The sequence below is a fragment of the Rattus rattus genome, chromosome 2 (genome assembly GCF_011064425.1).
Source record: "Rattus rattus isolate New Zealand chromosome 2, Rrattus_CSIRO_v1, whole genome shotgun sequence".
Classification (NCBI taxonomy): Eukaryota; Metazoa; Chordata; class Mammalia; order Rodentia; family Muridae; genus Rattus; species Rattus rattus.
The window spans coordinates 25,512,953-25,540,601 of NC_046155.1; the positions used below are offsets into that span (position 1 = coordinate 25,512,953).

The window sequence follows — 27,649 nt, forward strand, 5'->3', positions numbered from 1 at the left end:
GGAGAGGCTCACATTGCCGGCTTTATTTGGGCTTCTGGCAAAGTCGCACTGAAGAGCACAGGTTTTCCGAAGAAGGCGGCTTCCTGTTTTCATTAAGACTCCAGAGGGGATGCCGGACCGCTGAGTGTGCTTTGCGGGGTGACGGCGGCAGGACCCGGGAGCCCTCATTGGTGCAGGCTGGGCCTATGGTGTCCCTGCGGGCCTGGGAGGTGTGCGCGCCAGTTGACAGGCGTTCCCTTAAGTGGAGAGGAGTGGAACCGGACCCGGGGTGCGGCGGCCGGAGGCTGGCCTGTTGTGGGCCTGTGGTAGGTGAGCTGGGTAGGGGCTGATCTTCGGGGCACGGGGGAGTTGAGGGGAGCTGAGCCGAGTTAGGGGTTAAGGGAGACCTGCAGATGGCTTCAGCTCCCTCCACGCTGGACGGAGGCTCTTCCCCCACCCCCTATCCCGCCACCGGGAGTACTCAGCCTCCGCCCTCCACCCTCCACCCTCCACCCTGAGAAGGTGGGCTCTGTCCTTTTCTCCTTGCTTCCTTTGGAATTTCAGACAGTTCTGGAAACAGGTCTGGCTGCATATTTTGAGCTAGCTTACTGTCCTGTGGAGTTGGAGAGAGAGGGGAAGATACATTCTGTTAGCATGAGCTCAAATTTCCAGGCACTGGCACTCTGGGTCAGCTCATGCTGGGGAACTTATTTCAGAGAGAATTCCTTAACATTTACTCCAAGCGGTTTTACTACTGCTCTGTTGTGATGGCGGCTGTGGCGGTTTGGGTTTGGGTGTTATTTGGGTTTGGAATGGTCGAACCCTGGGACACCACGGGTTAGCCAAATACTCTTATCTTAATATTGTTTGAAAATGAGACACAAAGAATGCGTGCCCATTTTTTTTTTCATTTCTGTTTGATGATCTTTTTAAGCTTTGCAGAGTTTTTAAAAGAGAAAAATGTGGAGGCGAAATCGGATTATCCCATGCATTTGGCATGAGCTGTGTGCTGGAGCAGTGCTGGTGTTCAGAAGGCAGGCAGCAGCCTACGTTTGCCTCCTATCCTTGGGCCAGACAATCGGATAGGCAGCAGGGGATAACCTGGACTGGGGCAGGGGACAAATGCTCTCATTCTCACTCCTAGCCTTCCGTCCTTTTCACAGTCTTGGAAGTACAAGCCTTCTCAGTGTGGCCGTAGGAAAACATATGACCTAATCCTACGGTTTAAACAAACAAAACGACCTTGCTTTTCAAATGAAATGCATAGCTCAGATCAGCAACAAGGTCTGTGCTTTGAAAGGTTCCTGTGTTTCCTTTTTAAAATGTTTGGTTTAGCCAGAAGTAGCGTTTACTAAATACCACATGATCCTGAAGTTGGAATTTGGTTTGCCCTTCCTTCCATTTAGACTCGTCTGGGTTGCTAAGGATTTCAAAACCAGGCATTTGTGAGTTGGTAAATGTTGTATCAAAAAGCAAAACAGGGGCAGAGCGGAGAAAACTTTCCTCCAGTTGGGGGAGGGTTTTAAGTAGGGAGAGAAACTAAGCAGTAGGTGAAAGTCTGTCCTGCGACAGTGTTCTTGTACATAGGCTACTGGAAAACTCACTTCCTATCCTGTGTGTCCCCCCAACCTGCTCCCCAGCTTAGAAGCAAGAAGGAGTCAGAGCAAGAGGGAATCACGTGGAGCTAGTTAGACACTGGAGGCTCTTGGCCACTGGTAAGAAAGACTATCAAACCTGTGAAAGATGAACACACAACACTGACATCCCTGTCCTGTGCTTCTGCTGTGATCCTCTCTCTTGGTCTGCTGACTTAGTGCATTTTGTGACTTATCGGACACTGCATAAGATATAATTCCCCTCTTTTCCTTCAGAGAGTTGTAGAGGACAGGTGAATCCACGAGGCCATATCGTCAGGCTTTTAGGACCAATGTAACTTGTGTTTGGCTCTCAGGACTTCTGTTTCATGATGTTACGGATTGAATCCTTAAATTATCCCATTACTTATAGGGGTGGTTAGTACTGTAGATCTACTACTGAGCTGCGTCCAGCCATGTTTACTTGATGTTGAAATGAGATCTCTCTCTCAATTGCCCACATTGGCTCTGAACATAGACTCCTCCTGCCTCGGTCTCCCCAGTAGCTAGGATTACAGACTTGTGTTATTGTGACATTGGCAGTGTCTCCATTTTCGTTCAGAGGGGCGAGGTTCAGAAACGAGGACTGACAACTCTTAAGTCAGACTGGCTTCTGCTACACTCAACAAATAATTGTTCTTACTGAGCCCTGTAATGCTTGTCTTGTCATGTTCTCTTCTCTCTCCTAGAAAACGCAGATGGAGTTCTGAATGGAGACCGTAACAAGGAAAAGAAAGACCCATATTTTGTGGAAACCCCGTACGGTTTTCAGCTAGACTTAGATTTCGTCAAGTACGTGGATGACATACAGAAGGGAAACACCATCAAGAAACTAAACATCCAGAAGAGGCGAAAGCCATCCGGGCCATGTGCAGAAGTCAGGGCCATACCTGGTCCTCAAGGTGCGTGGACTTCCACTGAGTCCCTGTCATCCTCCAACAGTGATGACAGCAAGCAGTGTCCCAGCTTCCTCCTAGCCAGAAGCCACGTCACATCCACCCCAATCCCACGGCCACCTGCCCCGCTAGAGACCTCGCCCACTTTTGCTATCTCAGAAAACCGACAGCTGCTGCCCCCTCCCTCGCCCCAACTCCCCAGGCACAACCTCCATGTCACCAAGACGTTGATGGAGACCCGGAGAAGGCTTGAACAGGAGAGAGTCACCATGCAGATGGCACCGGGTGAGTTCCGAAGGCCCAGGCTGGCCAGTTTTGGAGGCATGGGCTCCACGAGCTCCCTTCCGTCCTTCATGGGTTCTGGCAACCACAGTTCTGCAATGCACCAGCTTCAGAATGGATACCAAGGCAATGGTGATTATAGCAGCTATGTCCCAGCGGTGCCTACGACTTCTTCCATGGGAAGCTCCGTCCGTCACAGCCCACTGAGTTCAGGGATCTCCACCCCGGTGACCAACGTGAGCCCCATGCACCTGCAGCACATCCGCGAGCAGATGGCCATTGCCTTAAAGCGCCTGAAGGAGCTGGAGGAGCAGGTGAGAACCATCCCTGTGCTCCAGGTCAAGATCTCGGTCTTGCAAGAAGAGAAAAGGCAATTGGCCTCGCAGCTGAAGAACCAGAGGGCCGTGTCCCAGAACGAGGCGTGTGGCGTGAGGAAGCGCTCCTACAGCGCAGGCAATGCCTCCCAGCTGGAATTGCTTTCCCGAGCCCGAAGAGGTGGCGGGGAATTATACATCGACTACGAGGAGGAAGAAATGGAGAGCGTGGAGCAGAGCACACAGAGGATCAAGGAGTTCCGGCAGCTCACGGCTGACATGCAGGCTCTGGAGCAGAAGATTCAGGATAGCAGCTGCGAAGCCACGCCGGAGCTCAGGGAGAACGGGCAGTGCGCGTCCCGGGAGCGCAAGTCTGTGGCGGTGGGCAGTGATGAGAACATGAATGACATCGTTGTATACCACAGAGACTTCAGGTCCCGCAAGGATACAGCTGTGGGGACAGTCACTGAGACGAGGAATTTTGGCATCAGCGTGACAGAAGCCATGCTTGGGGTTATTACTGAGGCTGACAAAGAGATCGAACTGCAGCAGCAGACCATAGAGGCCTTAAAGGAGAAGATTTACCGCCTGGAAGTACAGCTTAAAGAAACCACCCATGACCGGGAGATGACTAAGCTCAAGCAGGAACTACAGGCTGCCGGATCCAGGAAAAAAGTTGACAAGGCCATAATGGCCCAGCCACTTGTCTTCAGCAAGTTGGTGGAGGCGCTGGTGCCAACCAGAGAACAAATGGTCGGCAGTCACGTGGACACAACGGATTCGTGTGTTGGGACCTCCGTGCAAACTAGTAGCGTAGGCACCTCCTGCCACCCTGACCGCAAGAACCAAGTCGTGGGGCCCGAGCTGCCTATGAATTGGTGGGTCGTGAAGGAGAGGGTGGGGACGCACGACCGATGCGTAGGGAGGTCTGTTGAGACTTGTGACCGGAGTGTGGGTGTAGAAGTCAGTGTCTGTGAAACAGGCAGCAACACAGAGGCTTCTGGGAGCGACCTGACCCTCCTTAAGACAAACTTGAACCTCAAAGACGTGCGGTCCATTGGCTGTGGAGACTGTTCTGTTGATGTGATTGTCTGCTTGCCCAAGGAGTGCACCTCCCGAAGTATGAACACAGAGGCTGTAGGCCAGGGGGAAGCTGCTGTCATGGCGGTGCCCCATACCACAGACCAGCACACCAGCACGAATCTGGAGCGGGTGGACCAGGGCACTAACACGGAGGTAGCCACCCTGGTGGAGTCCTGCACCAACACTCTCCTCAGCACTCTGGACAAGCAGACCAGCACCCAGAATGTGGAGATGCGAACGGTGGCCATCGGAGAAGGCCGCGTCAGAGACATCAACCCCTCCACAAAGACTCGGTCTGTTGGGGTCGGGACAGTGCTGTCTGGCAGCTCTGACTTTGACAAGCCATGTGCTGTGAAGACCAAAGAGTCGGGTGTGGGACAGATAAATATTCACGACAACTATCTAGTTGGTCTCAAAATGAGGACCATAGCGTGCGGGCCTCCACAGTTGACCGTGGGACTAATGGGCAGCAGGAGGAGCGTGGGTGTTGGGAACGAGCCTGTAGGGGATCTCCTGGAGGATCCTCTTCAGCCTCAGGTTGCATCTGGGATGACGACGGGCTTGGATCACTACATTGAGCGCGTGCAGAAGCTGCTGGCAGAGCAGCAGGCGCTGCTGGCTGAGAACTACAGTGAGCTGGCGGAGGCTTTCGGGGAGCCTCATTCACAGATCGGTTCCCTCAATTCACAGCTCATCAGCACCCTGTCGTCCATCAATTCCGTCATGAAGTCCGCAAGCACAGAGGAGCTCAGGAACCCTGCCTTCCAGAAAAGCAGTCTGGGTAAAATTGCAGGTAGGTGGTAACCCCAGAGACCTGAGGACGAGGACATGGGGAGGCATAAAAGGAATAGGGGTTTGCGTAGCTCAAGGCTCCAAAGACTAGGAAGACCAAAGCATGGTACCAACTTGCAGCAAGCTCTCGTTTTCTCTGTCATAGCAGAGCATATGGTGAGGTGGAGCGAGAATGTCCCTGTTCCCAGGATAGTGACATCAGTGAGGGCAGAGGGATACATTGTCCACCATGAATTATGGGAAGAATGTCTAGGGAGAAAGGTTTTTTGTTGCTGTTGTTGCTGTTGTTGTTGTTGTTGTTAAGCTGCTGGAACCATTTTTTGGAGTCATGGAGAAAGCTTTGGGATGATAATGGGTTGAATGCAAACCAAGACCGAGAAACATAAACAGCCTTGCTTGCTGGTCCTCGCTATCTTCCTAGCTCCTTTGGCCTCTTGTTTCAGGCTAACACAAGGAAGCAAGTCCCTGAGGCCTGGCTACCCTGAGATGTCCTCTGAGGCATTATATGGTGCCTCATGTCTGTCTTCTGGTTATGCATTTGTTCATCTTATACAGCACTGCTTTTAAAACTCCTGTGTTGTTTACACACATAATTATCAGTATATGACCCATTAAAACTTGTAGAGGGAAATGTCCTCAGTTAACATTTTATAAGAGGGCAGGCACATCGTCAACGTGTTAAGATGGCAGATGACCTTGGGCTCACCACTTCATTTCAGCGCAGGCCCTGAGGATAGTTTAGGGAGTTCAGCCAGACAGAATGCCCCTCTGCTGGGGTCACCAAGCCGTAAACAAGAGAGCTGTGTTAGGTCAGTTAGTAGCAAGGGCTATGAGGAATTTGCTTCCAGTTCTGGGGACAGCAACTGAAGCCATAAGCAAAGCTGACAACAGTGGTTTTTTTCCCTTTGCTCGTGTGGATAGGCACATACCTATTCATATTCACTGAGAATCTTGATCATCTGTTTTTCTTTAAGTTGAAGCTAGTCCTTGAGCTGTCACCCTGGAATATTTCGGGATGTAGCGTCTCCCGAAGAGGATCAGTGAAATGACCGTCCTTGGACCCTGGTGCTCCAAGTCTCTGACAGTGTGCAGTACCCTACCAGGCCTGGACACAGCCCTGGGCTTCCACTCCCTGACGCTGTAGTTCTCGTGAACCAGCACTGCCTAGGCAGAAGGATGCTCATCAAGTTAATTTGAGGAAGGGGTGTAGATATTAGTAGGACACCCTCGGGAGTCTCAGTGGGCCCCTTTATTCTGGAAAGGAGCAGCTACGAAAGTAGACTAACATAAACCCTTTCTATATCTTCCCAGGTTTATGCTTTCAAACCTGAAGAATCATTGGTTTTCAGTACCTGTGCTGTAGGACAGAGTTTATTGTGAAAGGGGGAAAAAAATGCACATGACAACCGATGTTTATGCGGTTTTTGCCTTTTAGAATTTAGATACTCAAATATACAGAAGAGTCACTTTAGAATAAACAGGAATAAATTGATGTGGGCCTACATGTCCGCCTCTTCATCACGATGTCACATGCTGATGTCACAGTAAACTTCCGTGCCTCAGACACAGATGGCGGAGGGGTTATAAGGACACACTCCTCCCAGCCTTCCTCCTTCCAAAACTATTCCACAGTCTTGTCTGGAGCAATTTTTGTAGCCTCCTGAGCATGAACACTGGGAAGTTTTATTTGGTACCACAGTGTGTTTTGGGGCTGTGTCCAGTCACACTGACATTCCATACTTCAGAGTGGCTCTGACCCTCAATGAACCTAATTAATCTGTTAATACACACGAGGTTTGTGGCAGCTGGGAATGAAAGGAAAAAAAAAAACCCTCTGAGTAGGAGGTAGTCTGACCCCTGACAGAGCACACAAGAGCAACTTTAAAGGCCATTTATATAACTCATGCCACATATGTATTGTAACCAAGATTTAGGAAGAAAGGAATTAGGTCAAGCATTTACTCCACTTTGGATGTTGGCATACATGGGCTGGAAATCCAGGCAGTCTGATACAGGAAAATAGTAGCATTCTTAATGTCTATAAGCTGTATATAAGGAAATGTCACAGGACACTGTGGCTTACCATCCCTACCTTGTAATTCAGAGGTTTGCACACATGGTGAAGAATACATATCATTGCTAAAAGGTATTCACTGATACAAGCTTATCCTTAAAACAAAACAAAAAAGCGATACAAGCTTATCCTTAAAAGCAATGCCAGTAGGGTCGACCAGGCCTCAGGGTATCAAGTAGTCACCAGGGCGTCTGAGTCAGAGTCTGTCTGCAGACAGTTGTCTTCCTGCCTTCGTGTGGTTGTAATGAAGAGTCAGGCTGTAAGAGGAAGCATGGCGCAGTCTGCTGCATGGTGCACAGGCGCTAAACGAAAGCTGCAGCCGCTGCTGTCCTCACTCTTCCAGACTTGGACTTGTTCAGAAAAGTTGCCAAGCAAAATGTGTGTGAGCAACCTTTGTGAGTGTTGTTGTTGTTGTTGAAGTTTTGTATGTGAGTGTTTCACCTGAATGTTGTTATGAGTGTTATGCCGTTCCTGCAAAGGTCAGAAGAGGACATCAGATCCCCTGGACCGGGAATTATAAATGTTCATGTGCTAGGTCCTCAGAGCAAAAGTGCTCCTTCTCATCTTGCTGGACCCTGGTGGTAAACTGTCAGGACGTGGTCATTCAAATCAGTAATAAGCCTCAATACAAAGTGTCTTATACTGTCTGTAAGTTCATTCTTTCTAGAGTTAAGGGTTTAATAAAGGAATTACTTGTCCGCTTGCAAACTATTGCTGCCCCCACCACCACCCCCCACTCACCCACCTGAGACAGGGTTTCTCCGTGTAGCCCTGGCTGTCCTAGAACTAGCTCTGTAGACCAGACTGGCCTAGAACTCACAGAGATCTGCCTGCCTCTGCCTCCCAAGTGCTTCAGTCAAAGGCGTGTGCCACCACTGCCTGGCTGCAAACTGTTATTTTCAGCCACATTATCACACAGAATGCTCTCGTTCTGGTTAAAATTGCACTGGGAGTGTGTAAGTTAGCTCTTTAGAAAGACATGAACCATTATGTTCTCTAGTAATGCTCCGCGTGTGTTGGCCATGTATTAGAGTGCGGGTATGTGGCTTGTGTTTTAGAAACATGCTATCCTTTTCTAACAAAATGTGACTTCCGAATCATGCTATTCCCCTGTGTATTTTCTCACCTACGTGGCCATAAGCATTCTCCCAGGATTTGAGGGACAGTGTGTTGTGGCTTGTGACACAGCAGAAATCGGTACTGATTAGAGGTATTGTTTCCCTGGTACAGTTATAATGGTCAGAGGACATAAGTTCACTCCCTGCTCCTCTGACAAACCCTCACTGTGTGGATCAGGCAGCCCTGATGATCCTCCTGGCTCAGCCTTCCCAAGTCCAGGTGTCTACCAGGCCTGGCTAAGAGGAAGGAAATCCCTGTTGTTGCCAGAAAACCTGAAGAAGTAAGTTTTTTTTTCTTTTACAACAGTTGGATTATATTGATTTAAAGAGTGGGGGTTTTTTTTCTTCCTTCCTTTCTTTTTTTCTTTCTTGAAAGGGGAAAAAAATTCTAGACAAATGACTCAGAGTTACAAATGCCCTAAAAATATCCAGTTATCACTGCACAAATACAAACAGAGCTTAACTGCCTGCCACATGGTTTTTGGAAAATGCGTCTATACCACTGAAAGGAGCCTCCGTGCTCGCATTCTTGGTTTCTCTTGGGTTTGTTTTATAAGTTTATGAACTTCAAGACCTTCTCTCTCAGCTGTGCAAGTTTGTAGGAGGAAGTCTAACCAAAGCAAGAGTGGGAAATGAAACTGTTACAGAATCGTGTTTCTAATTAGCTGCCTCTGCTTCTTGTCTTAAAGCACTTAGTATCTGTTTTTCCTTTTTACACTGCTTTTTAAAATGCTACAAGAACATCAAAATAAGTGTTCCTGGAACCCAGCAGTAGTTAAATGGCCTGAGGGCAGGGGCAGGTGGGGAGGCTCTGCTAGCCTGGGAGAATCTACTCGTTCTGGATGTCCTGGAAGTTTGTATTTGTCTCTGCTGAGTCCTGTGTCTGTCAAATGAGAAGACTTCTTCTCCCAGGTTCCCTCCCAGCAGTTCCTATGACAGTAGCTGTGTGTAAAAGGCTAGCCATTCACTGCAGCTGAGGCCCTTCCTCTGAATATATGTAAACATGTATTAATCTGCCACCACCCATTACCTGCCCCCAGATTTAGGGTCGCATTGGGATAAACAGGCTTAAAGCAAAGTGTTGTTTGTAGCTATGCTTAAGACGAAGCCTCGTCCTTGCTAGGAATGCTTTCTGCCACAGAGCTGCAGCCCCAGTCCTGTGATCAGAGCTTAATCCGGAGCCTGCCCTTGACTTTGTGAATATTCTTATGCATTGATTTTTTTTTTTAAGTGCATTATTTTTTCCTTCCCTCAAAAGCAATAACTGAACCAGGTGTGATGAGCCCTCGGTGCCTACAATTTTCCGTACTCTATGAGTAAAGACTCAACTTTTGACAGATGTCCAAGAGGGTCAGAAGTTTAGCTATGTAAGGAATGATGTGCTAGCCTAGTGTATATAAGACCCTGTCTTGGAAAAGAAAAATTATTTCTGCTGGGCATTTCGTTCTACTGGGCTCACGTCTTTAATCCCATTACTCGGGGAGCTGAGACAAGTGGTCTCTGAGTTTGAGATACCCTGGTTTATAGAGTTGAGGTCCAGGCAAGGCAGAAGTAAAAAGTGGAGCTTTTTTTTTTTTTTAAAAGCTAGTTGAGCTGGACAGATGGTTCTACAATTAAAGGCTTCAGCTCACAACCAAAACAGGACTAGAGAGAGATGGCTCTGTTCTTGTAGAGGACCCAGGTTCACTTCCCAGCACCCACATGATGGCTCATAACCAACTGTCATTCCAATGCCAGGGGATCCACATCTTCTGCCTCCACACCTGGCATGTGCATGGTGTGTATGCATACGTGTAAGCAAAGGTCATGCACATCAAATAAAAATAAGCCTTTGTTTTCAGGGTTTTTCTTTATTTTTTAAGTGATAACTGCCCCCTTTGAGGATCGAAATTATAGCCCCAGGCCATTTGATCATTTGTTAATGATCATTTATTCGTTAATGATTTGTTAATGAAAAGACCTTCAGCTATGAAGGAAAGCTCTTTAAAGATTTAATGCTGCCTTCTCCTTGGGCACCCCTTGAGCTGTTGCTTACTTGAAAATCCTCCTCTCTTGAACTGATCTTCCTAAACGGTTATGAGTGAACTGCAAAAAAGTGTCCTGGGAAAAGGTGCTGGCTTACTCTGACGCTGTTCTCTGACTGAAGCTTGGAGACTATGGTTGGTGTCAGGCTAAGGGCTGGCGGTTGGTAGTTTTCAAGAAACACAACTGGCTTGAATTCATGATGTCCACGGGAATGGCGGATGCAGCTTCAGGCAACACGGAAAGCTGTCGCTGTCTTTTCTTGAGGTGGAGCGTCATTTCAGTAAAAATGTCTATAGTCCGTACTTCTGTCCGTATGCATTCATGTTGATCCGTAGCTGGACACTAAATGTCAGCGGTACACAAAGTGTGGCTCTGCAACAAGAAGATACACAGATGTGCCATGGAAAACTTTCCCTCCGTTTGGGAAGCCAGGATATGCCTGGCAGAAATGTGAATGCTCACCCACGGAGATAAACGTTAGGCAAGCGTTAAGTGGTCAGGGTTCAGCTGTAGTCAAGGCATCCAGGGTCTGGGGAGGGGAAGAGGACCTTAGCTTCTCTGGGAGGAGCATGTCCAGGGCACATTTTAACCCAGGTTTAGTTAACACAGCCTGTCAGTCCGGGATTTCTGGGTCAGGTCATGGGAGGGTATATAATTAACTGTGGGTGGGGTTTGTGATGAAAGAGAGTTTGATTCTTAATCCACTCTTTTAGCATTTCTGAGTGAATGCTCACTTTAGCAGCCTTTTAAACTATTCTCAGTGAAATACCACAACGGGGCTAGGAACTACTGCTCTGACCAGTCACGGGGGCTCCAGGGCTCCTTGGTTGGAAGTAACTATGTTTCTGACTACATGCCTCCATTGGAAGCAGAATTCCAAGACCAGAGGTCCTGCTCCTCCTTCGAAGCCACACACTTTCTCCCAAAAAGGACATCTGCCAAAAATAGCATTTCCACTGCCTCTTCCTTAAACCAGGGTGGACCCAGAGTGTCAGGTCTCTGCTTGTGCCCCAGTAGGTGAAGAGTCATTCTCTGGGGAAACACCGTGAATCAGGAGTTATGATTCTACTCCTTCTCAACAGGGACACTGAAATGGTCTTTAAAATCCAATCTGAATGCTAAGACATGGGCACTGCAGCTCAGCTACTTAGCCTGCCATGCTGTTCAGAGCTGAGCTCTCAAAAATCAGCTATTAAAAAAGATAGAAATACGGATTTGCAGCCAGGCATGGTGGTGCACACCTTTAGTCCCAGCTCTCAGGAAGTAGAGGCAGGTGGATCTCTGTGAATTTGAGGCCAGCCTGGTCTACAAAGTGAGTTTTAGAACAGCCAGAAACCCTGTTTTGAATAACCAAAAATAAATAAATAAAATCGCTTGCCAGAATAGTATAGTTGTCTGTGAACAAAACTTTCAAATATCTTCTGAATAAAATCTCAAAAGCCGGGAAGAACTATCATAAGGGATTAGAGAGAAGGAGGCTTGTAAAACTGTCCTGGCCCTAGTTTTCATGGAATTTCTTTTTAATTTAATACTTTGTTTCCAATGTTCCTGAAGTGGAGAATACTATAAAATATAAAGTTTTCATTTTGAGTTACTTAGGTTACAATATAGTTTGCCTTAGATATTGAGATTGTCTACGTGTTAAACCCTGACTTCGCACACTTTAGAATTATTTCCCAGAACACTAAGATTTCTGTCACTCATGTTTTGCTGGTATCGATGGCTACTTTAAATGAGTTAATGACAAAAGCCGTCTCGCAGTTCCCCATTCCTCCTTCAGGCATTTTCCTAGTTATGCCACCCACTGGGTATGTGGAGCATCTAGGCTACAGGGCCAGAGTTCAGTGGAGGGGCAGGATTTATAATCGCCACTCTTCTGTTTCAGTAATATTTGGGTAACATGTAATGTTTGCTATAGACTTCTACTAATAGTGGTCCAGGCTTGCCCGTTATTTCTAAGAATCCATACATATCCGAGTTAATAAGTTGAGACTGGGGAGGTATGAATTCTTATGTTTTTCAACAGTCCAGTTGGAGTTGTGTTTAATCTTAGTTTAATAGTTCTCAGTTCGGGCTGCAGAGCAAAATCACGGAGAAAGGTTAAAAGATACACCGGGCACGGTGGCACACGACTTTAAAACAAGCACTTAAGAGACAGAGGCCGGCAGTTTTCTGAGGCCAAGCTGCATCTTCACAGCAATTTCCAAGTCAGCAAGGGCTATATAGTGAGACCCTGTCTCATGGTGGTGGTGGTGGTGGTGGTGGTGGTGGTGGTGATGGTGGTGGTGGTGACAATGATTATGATTCTTCCTGGGCCCAGTAGCACATAGGAGCTCTTACCTGTACTTTTAAAAGTTCCCACCTCTTCATCTACATGATTTCTAAGCATGGCCAGGGTTAAGATAACTTCAATGGACTTCGTTAGCCGCTCTGGTTTTTGCATGTCCCGCTCCACTTCTCTTTCTTGCTCATGTCGGTCCTTTTCAGAGCTTCATGCCGGGACAGGTATTTTTCCATATGATGCCCGTGCCTACAGAGAGGGCCTTGTTAAGCTCAGGGAATCATGTCCGGGTCATTCAAGACCAGCCACTTTGAACACCACCTAGGACAGATTTTCCAGCAATACAAGTAGCAGCTCTCCCTGACCTGACTGACAGGAACTAGTTTAATGCCTGCTGACCTTGCCTTCCCTGTTGACCTCAGGCAACAACCCTGCTTTCCAGGGGAATTGCACAAACACCAAAAGAAATCTGATGTCCAGCGCTGTTCCGAGCCCTGCAGAGGGCCCCAGATAGAGACATAACAAGAAGGGCTTCAAGGAGCCTGTTCTTCCTGGGGAGGAAGTGCACAGAGCTGGGAATAATGCTACAGGGTAATGACAGAGAAAAGAGGGCTTCTTGAAACGGAATCCTAGAAAAACAGAATTAAAAGAAACTGGGCTTAGTCTACACCTCGGAAAGAGCATGGGTAGAACTAACAGTGAAAAGTAGCAAAGCGGCAGGCTGCTGAGCAGAGACTGCGGTCACAGCGCCACACAGAACCCACAAAGGCTGCGTAGCGTTCTCTTGAATGAGCGCGCAGTAGCTCAGCCCAACCATTCGTTTCTTTTTTTCTTTTTTTTTTTTTCTCTATTTTCTTTTTTTTTTTCTTTTTTCCCTTTTCTTTTTTTTCTTTCTTTGTTATTTTTCCTCACTCCCTAAATCCCCAACCCCCAACCATTCGTTTCTTTTTTTTTTTGGTTCTTTTTTTGGAGCTGGGGACCGAACCCAGGGCCTTCGCTTGCTAGGCAAGCGCTCTACCACTGAGCTAAATCCCCAACCCCCAACCATTCGTTTCTTAATGGCAGACTGTGATGTTAGCTTCTTCTTTCTGTTTTAAAAATGGACAGAATGAAATATGCATCCTTAGGATAACGTTTTTTGGAGATCAAAGTACTAAGTCAATGAATAGTAAATATATGAAAATTTTTAATCACCGTAACTCGTTCATCTTAGTGGAATTTTACAGATTAATCTTCTATAAAGTTATGTTTATATATATTGTTATATTTAGCTGCACATAATGACATGCAGAGGCGGGCAGGATCTCTGCGAGTTTGAGGACAACTTGACCTATGTAGCAAGTCCCCGGCCATCGAAGGCTCTACAGTAAGACCTTGTCTCAAACAGACACGCACACATGATTTGCAATTAATTTGCTTTCTATTTTAATCCTCTATTGTCAACATCATTTCAGTGTCGGTCAGATTGAGAATTCTGTGCTACATTAAATTACAAATATAATTTAAGCAAATTTGTCTGCTTGGGCCAGTGAACAACTACGAAGTGTTTTACATGTGGAGAAGTAATTTAGTAAACATGACATGAAGAAAGCCGCCAGGAAAGTATTTCTAAAATTCACCCTGTCCTTGTATTAGAGACCCTAAGTGTGACCAACAGCTGCAGTGAGGAAGGAAAGTTACAGTCAGTTGAGGGAGGGGAAGAGGGTGTGGCCATGGGGAGAAGGGAATGGCCATGTGGAGAAGGGTGGAATTGCTGTTGGGAAATGAGAGATCCCAATCTTAGGACCATTCCCCATGAAGGCCGCAGAAGTCAGGGGATGAGGTTGGAAATCGAGCTGGTGCCAGGGCATGTTGGGTCCGTGTGTTCTCTAGGCTATGGGTACCGTTTCCTCCCATGCTTCCCTGGTAGCTTGCTCTGTAGACTGTACCAGGATGTGTTTCATCTAAAGTCTTGATGGTATTGGAGATGGGTGGGAACGTGGCTCTGCACCCGGGTGCCAGAAGGGAACTGCAGTGCAAGAGGGAGATGCCACGTGGCTCAGACAAGCCTTGGCAGGTCAACCTTGTGTGGGCAAGGGCAACACTTAACAATCATCGAAGGCCTTGGGGGTTGGAGTCTATAAAAATGAGTAGTGTGATTTATTAAAAAGAAAGCACAAGAGGTCACCAGAGAAGACGGTGGGTTGAGAGAATTGGCTTGTGGTTTTGTTTTGTTTTTTAAATAATTTAAAGTAATTTACTTAAAAAAAAACTTTATGTGCATTGTTGTTTTTGTCTGCATGTATGTGTGAGGGTGACGGTTCCCCTGAAACTGAAGTTACAGACAGTTGTGAGCTGCCATTTGGGTGCTGAGAATTGAACTCGGGTCGTCTGGAAGAGCAGCCAGTGCTCTTAGCCCAACCACCTCTCCAGCCTGATGAAAACTTTTTTCTTAACAACATGACTCTTTAAGTCTGTGCTGTGGGGACCTAACCCTACGTGCTATATTCTTCCTTCTCAACAGGAAACCACTTGGAATGTACCTGTAAGTGTGGAGGCCTTCGATCGGGAGGACCGGTAAATGTACAAACATCCCAGCCTGAGGTGGAGACAGAGACAACGGAAGGCAAGCAGGGCTGTGAACAGTTCCTCACACAGGGAAATACTCTGCCCCCGGTGAACCTGACAGATGACCAGATAGCCACCGGCCTCTATGGTGAGTCCGCCTGCAGTTTGGTGCTGGGGTTCTAGGGAGCACTGCCAGCATACCAGCTGATGGTTTACGTGTTGACCCGGAAGGGTACATGTTGACCCGGAAGAGGAAGAAAGGTCATATAATTTTTTGCGGGGGAGGGGGGCAGCTAGGCCTTTATAAAGTATTCTTAACAGAAAGCAAGCTGTGACATCTTGGCTGCAGATTGTGCACTACGCAAACAGCCTTCCTCTCCTTCACATGCTAGCACTCGTGTTCTGCCCCCTAGGTTATCTTAGCTGAGGAGAAAGCACACCAGGATCCCTACCTCGGTGCCTAAGGAGGGGTGAGATGAGACATGACATCACTTTATAAACATTACAGCCTGGTAGCAATGTTCCTTATCACCGGGTTTGTAATGTCTGGGCACACTGATGGATTCTCCCCCTTCCCCTGCCCCCCATCTACAGGAATGTTATTAATAGAATGATGGATTGTTTCTGTTTGCACACACTCTCCCAATAGGTTTTCTGGAAGTTTCTCACACAGCCACACTAAGATCTGCATTCACAACCATGAGGAAAGAGTGCCTGCTCATTTAGCTCATATGATTTACACGAATCGCTTGACTTTACCACTCTGATTTACTTTTCTCTTTTTTTAACAGTATGTCCAAATAATGAAAACACACTGAAATCCATCATGAAGAAAAGCGATGGGAATAAAGATTCGAACGGAGCCAAAAAGAACCTTCAGTTCATTGGCGTTAACGGCGGGTAAGGCAAGCTGGGGTGTTGGGGTGCAAAGACGCTTTCTCCTTTGCCTCCTTAAGTCACTGTCAGGGTGCCTCTTCTGGGATGCTGCCACATCTTGATGATAGAAGATTCTCTCCTCAGAAAGGCGCATCTGGGCTTCTCTTCTCTCCTTTTGCTCTCCTTAAGGATGTGTCCCTCTTTCAAGGATACCCATTGAAGCTGGGAAAGTGACATCTCCCTACCTCTGACCTGGAAAAAAAAAACAAAACAAAACACATCTTCAGCAAAAAACCATCAGGGTTGCTTCTCCCATTTGGATCGTGGTGCTATGTTAGAATACAGGAGGGGACAGGAAGAGGCTGGCAGCATTGGTCCAGGGCCCAGTGATGGTCATCCACTTCTCCAGAATGGATTGCTCTTGACTTAGCTCTCCGTGTTCAGGAGCAAGACTGTGGGACATTTCAACTGAAGAGTGACCTGGCCATAGCTCTGGTTCCTGGCTTTCTACAGAGAATGCCTACTGGTTACTGGCCCAGGTGGTAGAGCCTGTCTGCCCTCCTCCAGTGGGAGCAAAGCAATTAGTCGATTACTCAATGAGAAAGCAACAGCACAGCGTTGGGTATTTATAGCAAAGAGGCTACCAAGGGAGATTTAACATGACGGTGCATGTTTTTACGAATCTTCAGTTTTATTGAGCAATGTGGTACAGAGGATTTCAAAGGAACTATTGGTTACTTACATAATCTGTTCACTTTGACAGTGGGAGAATGGATGGGCCAAATAGAAGAATGCAGAGCAACTGAGATCTGGTTCTATAAAGTCACTTTCCTCTCCATTTATTCTGACCTGGTGGTGTCAGGGCTCTTTGATTTTTTTTTTTTTTTTTTTTTAGCAAATGGTATACAATACCAGTCTCCAACTAGGAATTATCTCTCTGAAGCCAAAGCCCATTGTGAACTTGCCAGGCCTTCAAATAGACCTTACTTTGAGTTTCTAAGTGCAGGCTCTAAACCACTGGCAAGGTGTCTGGGGTCAGGCCAGAGCTTCCCCTTCTCAGGAACATCTGTCGCTGGGTCTTTATGGGGACACCGTGCATCTCCTGAAATCCCAATTGCCACCTAGGTATGAGACAACTTCAAGTGATGATTCCAGCTCGGATGGAAGCTCTTCTTCCGAGTCAGATGACGAGTGTGACACCAATGGGTATCCTCCCGAGGAAGAGGAGGAGGAGGAAGAGGAGGAGGAGGACCACGACACTCGGGGAATGGCGGAAGGGCACCACGCAGTTAATATTGAAGGTTTCCAGTCTGCCAGGGTGGAAGATGAAGTGCAGGTTCCAGAATGTGAACCTGAGAAGGAGGAAATCAGAGAGAGGTGTGGTACATTCCCCTCCCCTCCCTGATTCCTCCCATGCGTGGCGTGCTTGGGCAGTAGAAGTAACTGGTTCAGGTAGTTTGCAACTATGTGTGTGTTTAATCTTATCTGTGTCTCAGAAGCATTCACATCTGGTCAAGGTACCAGTGAATATAAGTGCAGGGTATGGCGTCTTTCAGATCTCTCAGCACAGTGACCGGAATGGCTCAGTCGCTAGTCTGTTCGCTGAACTTTGGTAACTCTTTGCTGTCTAGTCTGGCATCTGGAACTGCTGTCCACTACAGCATCCATTGTTCCAACACATCACCTTGTATACAAAGACATAGTTGACCTTTCCGATGACCAGCGCTCTGTTTTAAGATTTCAGATTTTATCTTGACGCAAATGTCAGACTTGTTATCGCAGGACCATTGTGCATGTGAGGAAAAGGAGGTTAGCCTCAACCGAAAGTCATTAACTAGAAAGGCGATGTAGTGGTGAGGAACACAGTAGATGTGGGGCCGTTATAGGTAATCTCACACGCTCTGGTTGGCTGAAAGAGGCACCTTAGGAACAAGGTGAGTTTGCGACATCATTAGTAAGAGTGGACTTTACCACTTATAAAATGAGGAAAGGTGGACGTCAGTGTGGGTTTTCATTCTGTGACGCATAAATCAGAACATTTCAGCGAGCATTTATTCCGTTACGTTTGTCAAAGGGAAGCTCACTGTCAACACAAGGTAAGTGTTTGCGGAGGGTTTGATGTTTCCTCTGAGTTTCAAACAGCTTTATTGAGATAGTTGTAATGTCATATATGTGTTGAACAAACTAGATATGAATGAGTTCACCATAACAGAAATATAGTAATGTAGACCTCTTTAAGCTCCTTAAGAGTAAAATATTATATATATATACATATATATATGCACATATATATGTATACACACATATACATATACATATTTGAAAACAAGGTCTTACTGTGTAGTCTTAGCTACAATGAAAATCACTATGTATACATGACCACACTGGCCTCAAACTCACAGAGATCCATTTGCTTCCCAAGTACTCAGATCCGAGGCGTACGTCATCACACCTGGCCAAGACAGTATTTTTAAGCACTTAACACTAAAAGGAATAAGATTTTCCAAATGTTATTTTGTAACATCGTAAAGCCCAAACCGAGGTATCTGGAAGTTACCTTTATGCAAAGACCTTCTTTGCCTAGGTGCTGGCTTTGTGTGGTGGTGCCAACCGCCAAGACAGTTCCAATCCTCATGACCTGCCTAAGCTGCCTCATGGCCCTGACCTATTAACTGTTTGTGGGCTCTGAGATAAAAATTACTTCTATTCTATGGCATATCCTGAGTTTTGTGGGTTTTTTTTTTTTCTTCTTCCCCTTTAGGTATGAATTAAGTGAAAAGATGTTGTCTGCCTGCAGCTTATTGAAATATAACATAAATGATCCCAAAGCTTTGACCAGCAAAGATATGGTAAGTCTGCGTGACAGAAGCAGTTCCCAAGCTTCCCAGCATCACCCCGGTGCAGCATGGGCAGGAACATGCAGCATGGGCAGGAACATGGCAGCCCGCCCCTGAGCTGTTGTGCATGCTTCTCCCAGAGCCATTCATTTCTAGCGTAGCTGGCAGGATGAGCTCGTACTGCCCAGCTCAGGGGACATACCGTTTCCCTGAGGCCCAGCGTCCACTATCCTTTACCTACTCTGTACTTCTCTTGTGGTGGAGCCATCTGGGAGGCACATACTTGGCAGAAAGAAGGAGAAGGCTAATTGCAGGCAATCTTCTCTCCCCGTGTTCTGCCTCATTCCACAGAACCTTCCGACCCAAAGAGCAGCATCCCCGAACTTTCTTTTTTTTTTTGGTTTTTTTTTTTTTTTGGTTTTTTTTTTCGGAGCTGGGGACCGAACCCAGGGCCTTGGGCTTCCTAGGCAAGAGCTCTACCACTGAGCTAAATCCCCAACCCCAATCCCGAACTTTCTTAAAAAAGCGTAGTTTTTAGAAGAAACTCATCCGGGCTGAGGTCAAGCGCTCCTTTCCGTCAGGGAAGTATATATTAGGTTCTGCCGTGGAATGCCGATGGCCACTATCTTTAAACGGCAGAAATAACTGCACTGTCATTTCACAGCTGGGTAAATCCAGTGGCAGGTAGTGTGGAGGTTGTGGCTGTCTGACTGGTCAGGAATAGCACAGCTCAGGATGTGGAGGTGCTGCTGGGGCAGTGGCTAATCTGCTGTGCTGTCGGATGATTCACTCCCGTGCTGACAACTGGGTCTTGCAGCTGCTTGATCTGACCAGGCCTCCGGTTGGTAGCTCCCATCTTCAGGGCATTGTGAAAATGTGGCTTCTTGCCCTCATTTGATAATGGCCTGGATCTGAGTCTTTGTGTGTCAGCAGGTTCCGTTCGTTCGAGGCCGAATCACCTGAGTCCGTTGCTGCAGCTCAGGCAACTTACAAGGCTCTCGAGACCACAGAGCTTTGAAAACAAAATGAGGCCTTGGAATTATCTAATCCTAGAAACGTAGCTGGGATACTGTGGCCCCGGCACGGTCTGTTAAAAGCTGGAAGTGGCTGTCACAGATTTGAGGGCAAACAAGTACGCAGGGACATGTGCCCATGAGACCTCACTAGCCAAACCCAGCCCTAGTATCTGAGGCCCTGAGAGACGGTGTCTCCAGGGCCTACAAGATGGCTCAGTGGAATGGGTAAAGATGCTTGCTGTTAACCCGACAACCTGAGTTCGATCCCCAGGACCCATAGTGTGGCAGAAAACTACCAACATCTTCAATTTGTCCTCTGACCCCCACACATGCTTGTAACGTGCGTGTACTTGCCTACACACAATAAACAATATATAAAAATATTCCAGGTATCTCTAGAGTAGCAGCCACCGCGCCAGACGACTGGTGCTAGACTTAGATTGCCCCAGTTTGCTCCGTGAGAAAGCACCTCACACCGTAGCTCACGGTGGCCTGGAACTTGCTATGTAGTAGCCTAGGTCAGTCTCAGCGCCCAGGCTGGTGGCATAGAAGAGTTGGAGTTAGTCAGTCTGGGTCAGGAAGCAACACAGTTGCAGATGTGCTGATGTCTCCCGAATTCCAGCGAACAATCGCTAGAAAGACCTGCTGGTTCAGTAAACAACAAACAGCTCAGAAGCAGAGGCAGGCCTAAGTGTTAGCCTCATTATGGGTGCTATAAAAACGAGGGGTTTTGTTGATGTTTTGTTTTTAAGACATGGAAACTAAGGTACAGAATAAGGAGAGCCTCAGGATCATTCGTTCATAAGTAGTAGAGTCCAGAATTGAACCTTCAGGGTCTGCCTCTAAACCCACTTGCACGTTGTTGCGACCTCTTTCTTAGTGGCCGCAGTGTGGACAGGATGGTTTCAAACCCGAAGAGGAGTTCAAGTTTGTTGTTTGAATCTGCTCTGGGGGTGGCGCTGGGTTGCACCAGCTCTTGAGAGCAGATGCTGAGAGCTCACACTTTGACTATAAAAGGCCTGGTTGCTTGGGCTTTCGGGTGCACTCAAGAGAGAGCTATAAATAGAACTAACAGCAACTTGGCGTTTTGGCAGAGGATCTGTCTGAACACCCTCCAGCATGAGTGGTTCCGAGTGTCCAGTCAGAAGTCCGCTGTGCCAGCCATGGTGGGTGACTACATCGCCGCGTTCGAGGCTGTCTCCCCGGACGTGCTCCGGTACATCATCAACATGGCGGACGGCAACGGGAACACCGCCCTCCACTACAGCGTGTCCCACTCCAACTTCCAGATCGTCAAGCTGCTTCTGGATGCAGGTACAGAGGCTGCCCTGTTGTTCCCTTGAGAGAGCTCATGTTGTGACTTGTCTTCATGAAGTCAGTTGACCCATACCGTAGTTCTTTGGCCATCCTAAAGTCTTCTCATTGCTTCTCCACGTGACATGGCAAGAACGTGGTTCTTGAGTCATGGATGGGAGGCTTGAGGTTCACCAAACCTGGGCCATAAAGAAACAGAATCCGGATCTATTTTGAAGAAAGGTTGTGGAGATATTCTCGCTGCAAGTCAGCTGTCTTCGAATGAGGTGTACCCCTGCTAATAGCCGTGACTCACACTTGTTCCTCAGTGAATCACGCAGGCTTGGCTGGGTTGTCTCGGAGGCAGAGTGCTGCTCACAAACTCAGAGTCACAGTTTTTGTGTCTGTGACCACTCTATTTGTCCTTGCACACTGGCCACTATGTGGCTGTACAGATGTGAGAATGTTAGGACAGGGACGAGTAAAGCCACAATAGAGTCATCACCGTCCCTGCCCAACTACCTGTCTCCTGAAGCGTCACAGAAATGAGAGGCGTTGTCTCCTGTTACCGCTGAACCTTGTTAATGACAGCCGTGGGATCGTGCCACCCCAGAATGCAGTGGTGGGTCACATTATCCACGAGGTGAGAGAGCAGGTCAGAAGGGGCCCCTTGAGAAAGGGAGCCTTCAACAATGCGCTCAAGTGGGGCAGCCCCCAAGTCACCTTCATCATCAGAACAGTGTTTCTGACGTGCCGCTAACACAGAATCTACAGTAATTCAGTCTCGTGAGAAGATGATGGAGAAATGGCCCAGTGTCCTTTACTAGTCGCCTGATATGTGTCCCTCCATCTTGGAGTTTTTAGTACAGAAGAAAAACAATCCAAGCACACATATCATTTGAAACTATTCTCAGTTGTCAGATTCCCTTTTCTGGAGGATAAGGGTGTGGGTGTTGGAACCACAGCCTTCTGCGTGCTGGACAAGCACTGCCACTGAGCCGCCTCCCAGGGCAGCCTAGTCTTTCAGTGCCCATGTTAGGGGATAACGCCTTCCATCTGATGACGGAAAAGCAGTTACAGGCCTCCTTCCCACCAGACTGTAAACAGCTCTGCATACCGTTAAAATAGAGACATGGCGTAAACCCAGGGACGCTCAGAACAAGAGTTCAGATTTGCTCTAGAAATGGTGTCTTCTCTGCCCTCAGAACTCTGGAATGGCTGTCTTGGCAGACTTGATTCCGCTGTGAGATGGTCTCAGTTAACCACTTACTCCATTTACTTCGTTTTATTGCTTGCTACTTTGAGTAAATGTTTGACTCCATAAAGTGTAACTCTGGGCTTCAGCACTGAAGGGCGAAGGAGCTCAGATCCTGAGGACCTTGGGTATATGTGTGTACCCACTTTGCCACCACACGGCCTTTGCTTTTTGCACATAGGTCCTTCTGGACATCCCATTGTGTCATACGTAGTGCAATGGGATCCCAAGCCGAGTTTTTGTCTTGCCTCATCTGAAGTGTTTAACTTGGAACTTGCTACTTTCTATTACTCTTCATCCCGGCATGTCAGTAAAGCCCTGGAAAGCTTCTCGAGAATTAAAGAACAGAAGAGACCTAGCCCATGGGGTCTGGTGGTCCTTGGCAGTTTCTTCAAGGACTCATAGCATTGATATTGATCTTATACCACAAGCCCTAGGGTTAGAAGCCATGTGGTTGAGTTTCTGAACATGTGCCTGTCTAGACCCCGCAGTGGGCGCTTATGCTTCAGAGCAAGTTCACTGAGAACCTCCTCACACACCGCCAGGCTACCCCGCCCTAATCACCACGTCGCGAGCAGGGCGTCCTGTGGTAACTTACTGTCTTTTCTGCTGCTGCCAGTACTGCTGAGATGGGGCATTAAACCGTTGGTTTCCCTTTGAGTCGGTTTTCAGAGCACTTTTTCCCCATCCGTCTCTTGTAAACACCCCACCTCTGGTGAACACTGACGGTTCCCGATGGCTCTCCCTAAAGGGATTTCTTTCTTGTAGACGTGTGTAACGTAGATCACCAGAACAAGGCAGGGTACACGCCCATCATGTTGGCAGCCCTCGCGGCCGTGGAGGCGGAGAAGGACATGCAGGTCGTAGAAGAACTCTTCAGCTGTGGAGACGTGAACGCCAAGGCCAGTCAGGTTAGTGCCTTGCTTGCCGCGCTCACCGTCACTACCTGGCCAGTGTCTCCTATGACGAGGTTGACGGGACATTTTGCTGGTGGCACACTGACAGCTGTAGTCCGCGCATCGACCAGCATGCGGGTGACACGTGGGCTCAGTCCCATGCTGCAAATCTCTCCCTGCTCTGCCTGGCCTCTTGGGAAGCTTGCAGGGAAACTAAAAACATGGTTGCACACAAGGGTCCCTACCTGTACAGGGCCTTTATCATACACTCATTGCCTACTCACTCCAAGCATCTTGCTGTCATGGCTTCATGTCCGAGCTCTAGCCCTAAATGTGCTCACAATTTTACCTTAAACCTATTTGGATCTATCTGCCTTGCTGTACTGAGCTCTCCCCCAGAGTTCAGGTGAAAACCTGACTCCTTCCTGTGTGCTCATCCTTAACTCACAGCGCTAGTGCCTTTGTGTATCGTCTATCCCACTCAGCCTTCTGCCTGATCTGCACTTCTGACTCTAGCCATCGTTTCTCTTATAGGCAGGACAGACAGCCCTCATGCTGGCCGTCAGTCATGGGCGGATAGACATGGTGAAGGGCCTACTGGCCTGTGGGGCTGACGTCAACATCCAGGATGACGAGGGTTCTACTGCCCTGATGTGTGCCAGCGAACACGGGCATGTGGAGATCGTGAAGCTGCTGCTGGCCCAGCCGGGCTGCAATGGCCACCTGGAGGACAATGTGAGTACCACTGGGCCTCCAGCCAGGAGCGGGTGTGGGCCCCTCTTTCCTGTTCCCTGTGGACTGTGTTGGCATCCAGGCCTCTTCCCTTCATAGCCCAGATCAAGCAGCGCTCACTGTGTAGATATAGCCTGACACTGCATTAGCCAAAAGCAAAAATAAATAAATGGACCTCACCCTGGAGTTCGTGAAAGGAAGAAGGTGAAACCCAGCGCTCCTAACGGGAGCGAGCAGATTGGCTCTACGAAATGGAACTCACCGGGGCAGGGTGTGTGCAGTCTCTCGGTAGACGCTTGGGTTTTCTCCTTTCGATGGAAGGAACACTTAACAATGTCATGGGTGATCTGGAATGAATGGCTCATCAGTGTGAATGATCTGTGATGCGTAAGCCAGGAAGTCCACGAGTTCTTTGGCCATTCTGAGCACATTCTCCCACTTCTGCTTGGTCTGTTTCTATCGTCATCGAACTAACCTTCTCACTGAGCTCCCTCCCAGTCTGTCCCGTTCCAAGATAAACCTTGCATGAGAACATTCTGAAAGGCATGAGCACGCAGGCCACAGAGACTGCGCTCATGGACCAAAAGCTTTGGACCGGCATTTGTGAGCTGTGGAAGCGATGCTGGGTCATAGAGGTCAGGCCAGACTAGTTCTCACTTGGAAAGTTTATCTCTGCCAAACACTGGTTCAAGCTTGAGCATCCTTTGTTTCAAAACACCATAACGTTAGGGGAAATATCCTCCTTTGCCATACACTTCAGATCCCACTGGGCTCACGTTCACAAGAAAAAAAGCAGGGGAGGTCAACACTAGGTAGAAGGGTCACCCCCTCCCACCTCTAGGGACATCACAATTCCAATTCACAATTTTTCAGGGACCATGAGGGAGCGTGGGTTCACAGCTTACTTTCCCCCTACTACAGTCTCTGTTGCATGTGTTTTAAGATCTTACTCAACTGCTTTCTCTCTGAAAGCGTGTCGACTCATACGATGGCCCTGTAGTATGATGGGGACCTGCAGAAATCCTGGCTATCCCAACTAATTGCCCACTTCCTTATACCTACACAAGGAGGACAACATTCACCTGACCTCCGGAAGAGAAGCTGCTCTCTGGATTCGCAGTGTGGGAGGGCAGGATGCTAATATTCAACCCACATGGGGATCATTTCCTGTCGCTGTGACCAAAGGAGAGTCCTTACTTCAAACCAGACGGGAAATAAGCTGTGCTGTCCTTTGCTTTTAATTGCTTCATATCCATTTCAAACTCTGCAATTTAATAAACTTAATAAAATCAAACCCTCCCAAAACATGCTTCTCTCCCATACGGTAGTGTCTCCCCCTGGTATTTCCAGAAGATACATTTGCAGGCAAACCTCCAGGGTGGAGTGTAGATGTGACCTCCAGGGGTCAGCAGAGGTGCTGCAGGCTACAAGACCATAGCTTCCTTGTCCAGAGGAAGGCTGAGGTGTTTGCAACTGGCTAGACCAGTCCACACGCAGCCTAGCTCTTACCTGGCTGTTTGCGATTATAAGAAAAGACGATGGTTTCTGCCCCTTCTGTTCTTACTACCCCATCTGGTGGTGGGGACAATTGGATATGAGTTCTGTGTGGACAGCCTTCAGGTTTTAAGGACCTTGGTGTACACACACACCCCTGTGCCAGCACTGGTAGGCAAAGCCAAAGAGAACGGATGATTCTCCTTGGCTTCTTATAGACAGAGACAAGTCTCGCTCACCTCCACACTCACGACCCAACGGGTAAGATCCAGAAACTCTGCCTGAAGTGTAGATTTGGGGGACTTTATCAGCTTGTGGCCTTGTGGCTGTGGAGATTTGAGAGACTCAGCGTGGCCTGTCGCTTTCATTCCCTCTTTAGGACGGCAGCACCGCTCTCTCCATAGCTCTGGAAGCAGGACACAAGGACATTGCTGTGCTTCTGTATGCCCACCTCAACTTCTCGAAAGCCCAGTCTCCGGTCAGTAGCAGGCGTTTGGCATGTACACATAGGATGGAATCCACAGGCTGGGAGGCCCCTTCCCAGGGGAATGAACAGGCCACAGGGGTCTTATGTTGATTCTGAATATGGGATTTTTTTAAATCTTCATCATTTCTACCCCATGATTTCTACCTCAAGGCTTGGCCTCAGTCATCCCGGGGGGACAGCAGCTCTCACGAGGAGCAAATTCTAAGTATAATGATCCAAACAGCACAGGTTGAGCTCATGGCTACGGGTCACTGTGTTCCTAAAGCCATCCGCAGGCTGTTCATCGTCTCAGAATTTACTCCAAGTGGGAGGCTGACTTCCTAGGACAGCTGGACAGTCCCTGCTTAGCCTGGCTAGCTTTAGAGCCATGCCTGCAGAGGGTGGACATCTGTCCCGCGTTCTCAGGAAGAGAGCGCCTGGCTCCAGCACACAGATGGTTGTCAGCTGTGATGAACCCACATCCGGGGGAGCACATCTGCCTGAAGTCACTCATTAACCTCCTTTTCCCCTCTTTCCTGGTCTCTAGAGCACCCCGAGGCTTGGAAGAAAGACCTCTCCTGGTCCCACTCACCGAGGTTCCTTTGACTGATTATGTAACACAGCCCTGTGTACCACCATGAAGCTGCTAGTTATTCCTGTCGGGGTGACAGATACTGAATGTATACGGACCATGCCAGGCTGACCAGCAAACAGAAGAGTAAAGGAACAAGCTGAAGGCTGATGCTTTTGCAGGGAAGGCAGAGAGTCCTGCCGGGAAATGGCCAAGCTAGGTGCAGGCCACCTCTCCGGCCCTCTGCTCTTAGAGGACTTGGCCCCAGTTCTGTGGCTGCTGAACTGGTTCCGTTACTTGCAGTGGTAGGAAATGGTGGTCTGGCCTGGCCAGGCTGTCTCTACCATGCAAGCATATGTCAGATTCTCTAGGACATTGTAGTTTTGGAGTTTTCCACAAATACTTAATACTAAATGTGGAGCCATTGAGAAGCCCTTCCAGTATTCCATTCCAGGGTGCTTCTGTCCACTTCTCTTTTGTCTTTTAAAATAAGAACCTTGAGGGAGAGGACTTTGATCAGCAGCAGCTTGGCACCCCCAGGCTGATAATTTCCCGATTAACAATAGAAGAGCGGAACTCTCAAACCATTTAAACTTACAAGAAATATTTTCAGTTGGTTTATCTAGGTGGATGTATTATACGCCTTTTTTTTATATATAAAAGACTTCTATATGAAATCGACAACAGTATTTTCAACTTTTATATTCCACAGTACAGTCATAAAGAGCTACGTGTAACGTAACGGTTTAAGCAACTGCCCAATCGTGTCTGTGTCTGGTGACAAAGTTTGAATTGGGTTAGAGGACTGGGTTCCAGATTTGCGTCTAGGGAGGCAGAGTGTAGTTCTCCGTGTATTTCTACCGTGCCGCGGCATTTACTTGGGTCCTGTATATGTATTTAAATGTTTGAAGTGCCTTAGACTCTTGCCATATTTTCAAAATAAAAATTTCATTAAGCTCTGTTGCTTGCCCCGGTTTCATCACTGACTGCTGTCTGCCTGGCTCGGATGACTTAGAGCAGTGGCCGCAAACTCTGATGGACGATCTGGGCTTCGAGAACAAGAGCATGGTCTATTGGTCTCAGGCTCCAAGGGGCGCAGTCTTCTGAGGGTGCTTGAGTCTGTGACACAGGTTCCACACCCCCAAGTTGCATGTCACAGCACTGAAATTTAAAACCTTACACACCACT

The 27,649-nt window shown here is 47.9% G+C and overlaps 1 protein-coding gene across 1 annotated transcript; it reads left to right on the forward strand.

The window, feature by feature from the left end:
- Positions 1-27,423, forward strand: Kank1 (KN motif and ankyrin repeat domains 1). Its single transcript, XM_032891749.1, has 11 exons — positions 1-309; positions 2,303-4,981; positions 14,982-15,173; positions 15,817-15,925; positions 17,027-17,278; positions 18,663-18,750; positions 20,849-21,068; positions 23,071-23,213; positions 23,733-23,933; positions 25,804-25,902; positions 26,438-27,423. Exons 1-11 carry the CDS (start codon positions 186-188, stop codon positions 26,498-26,500), a joined length of 4,170 nt encoding a protein of 1,389 aa, XP_032747640.1. The 5' UTR covers positions 1-185; the 3' UTR covers positions 26,501-27,423.
- Positions 27,424-27,649: the final 226 nt, after the last annotated feature.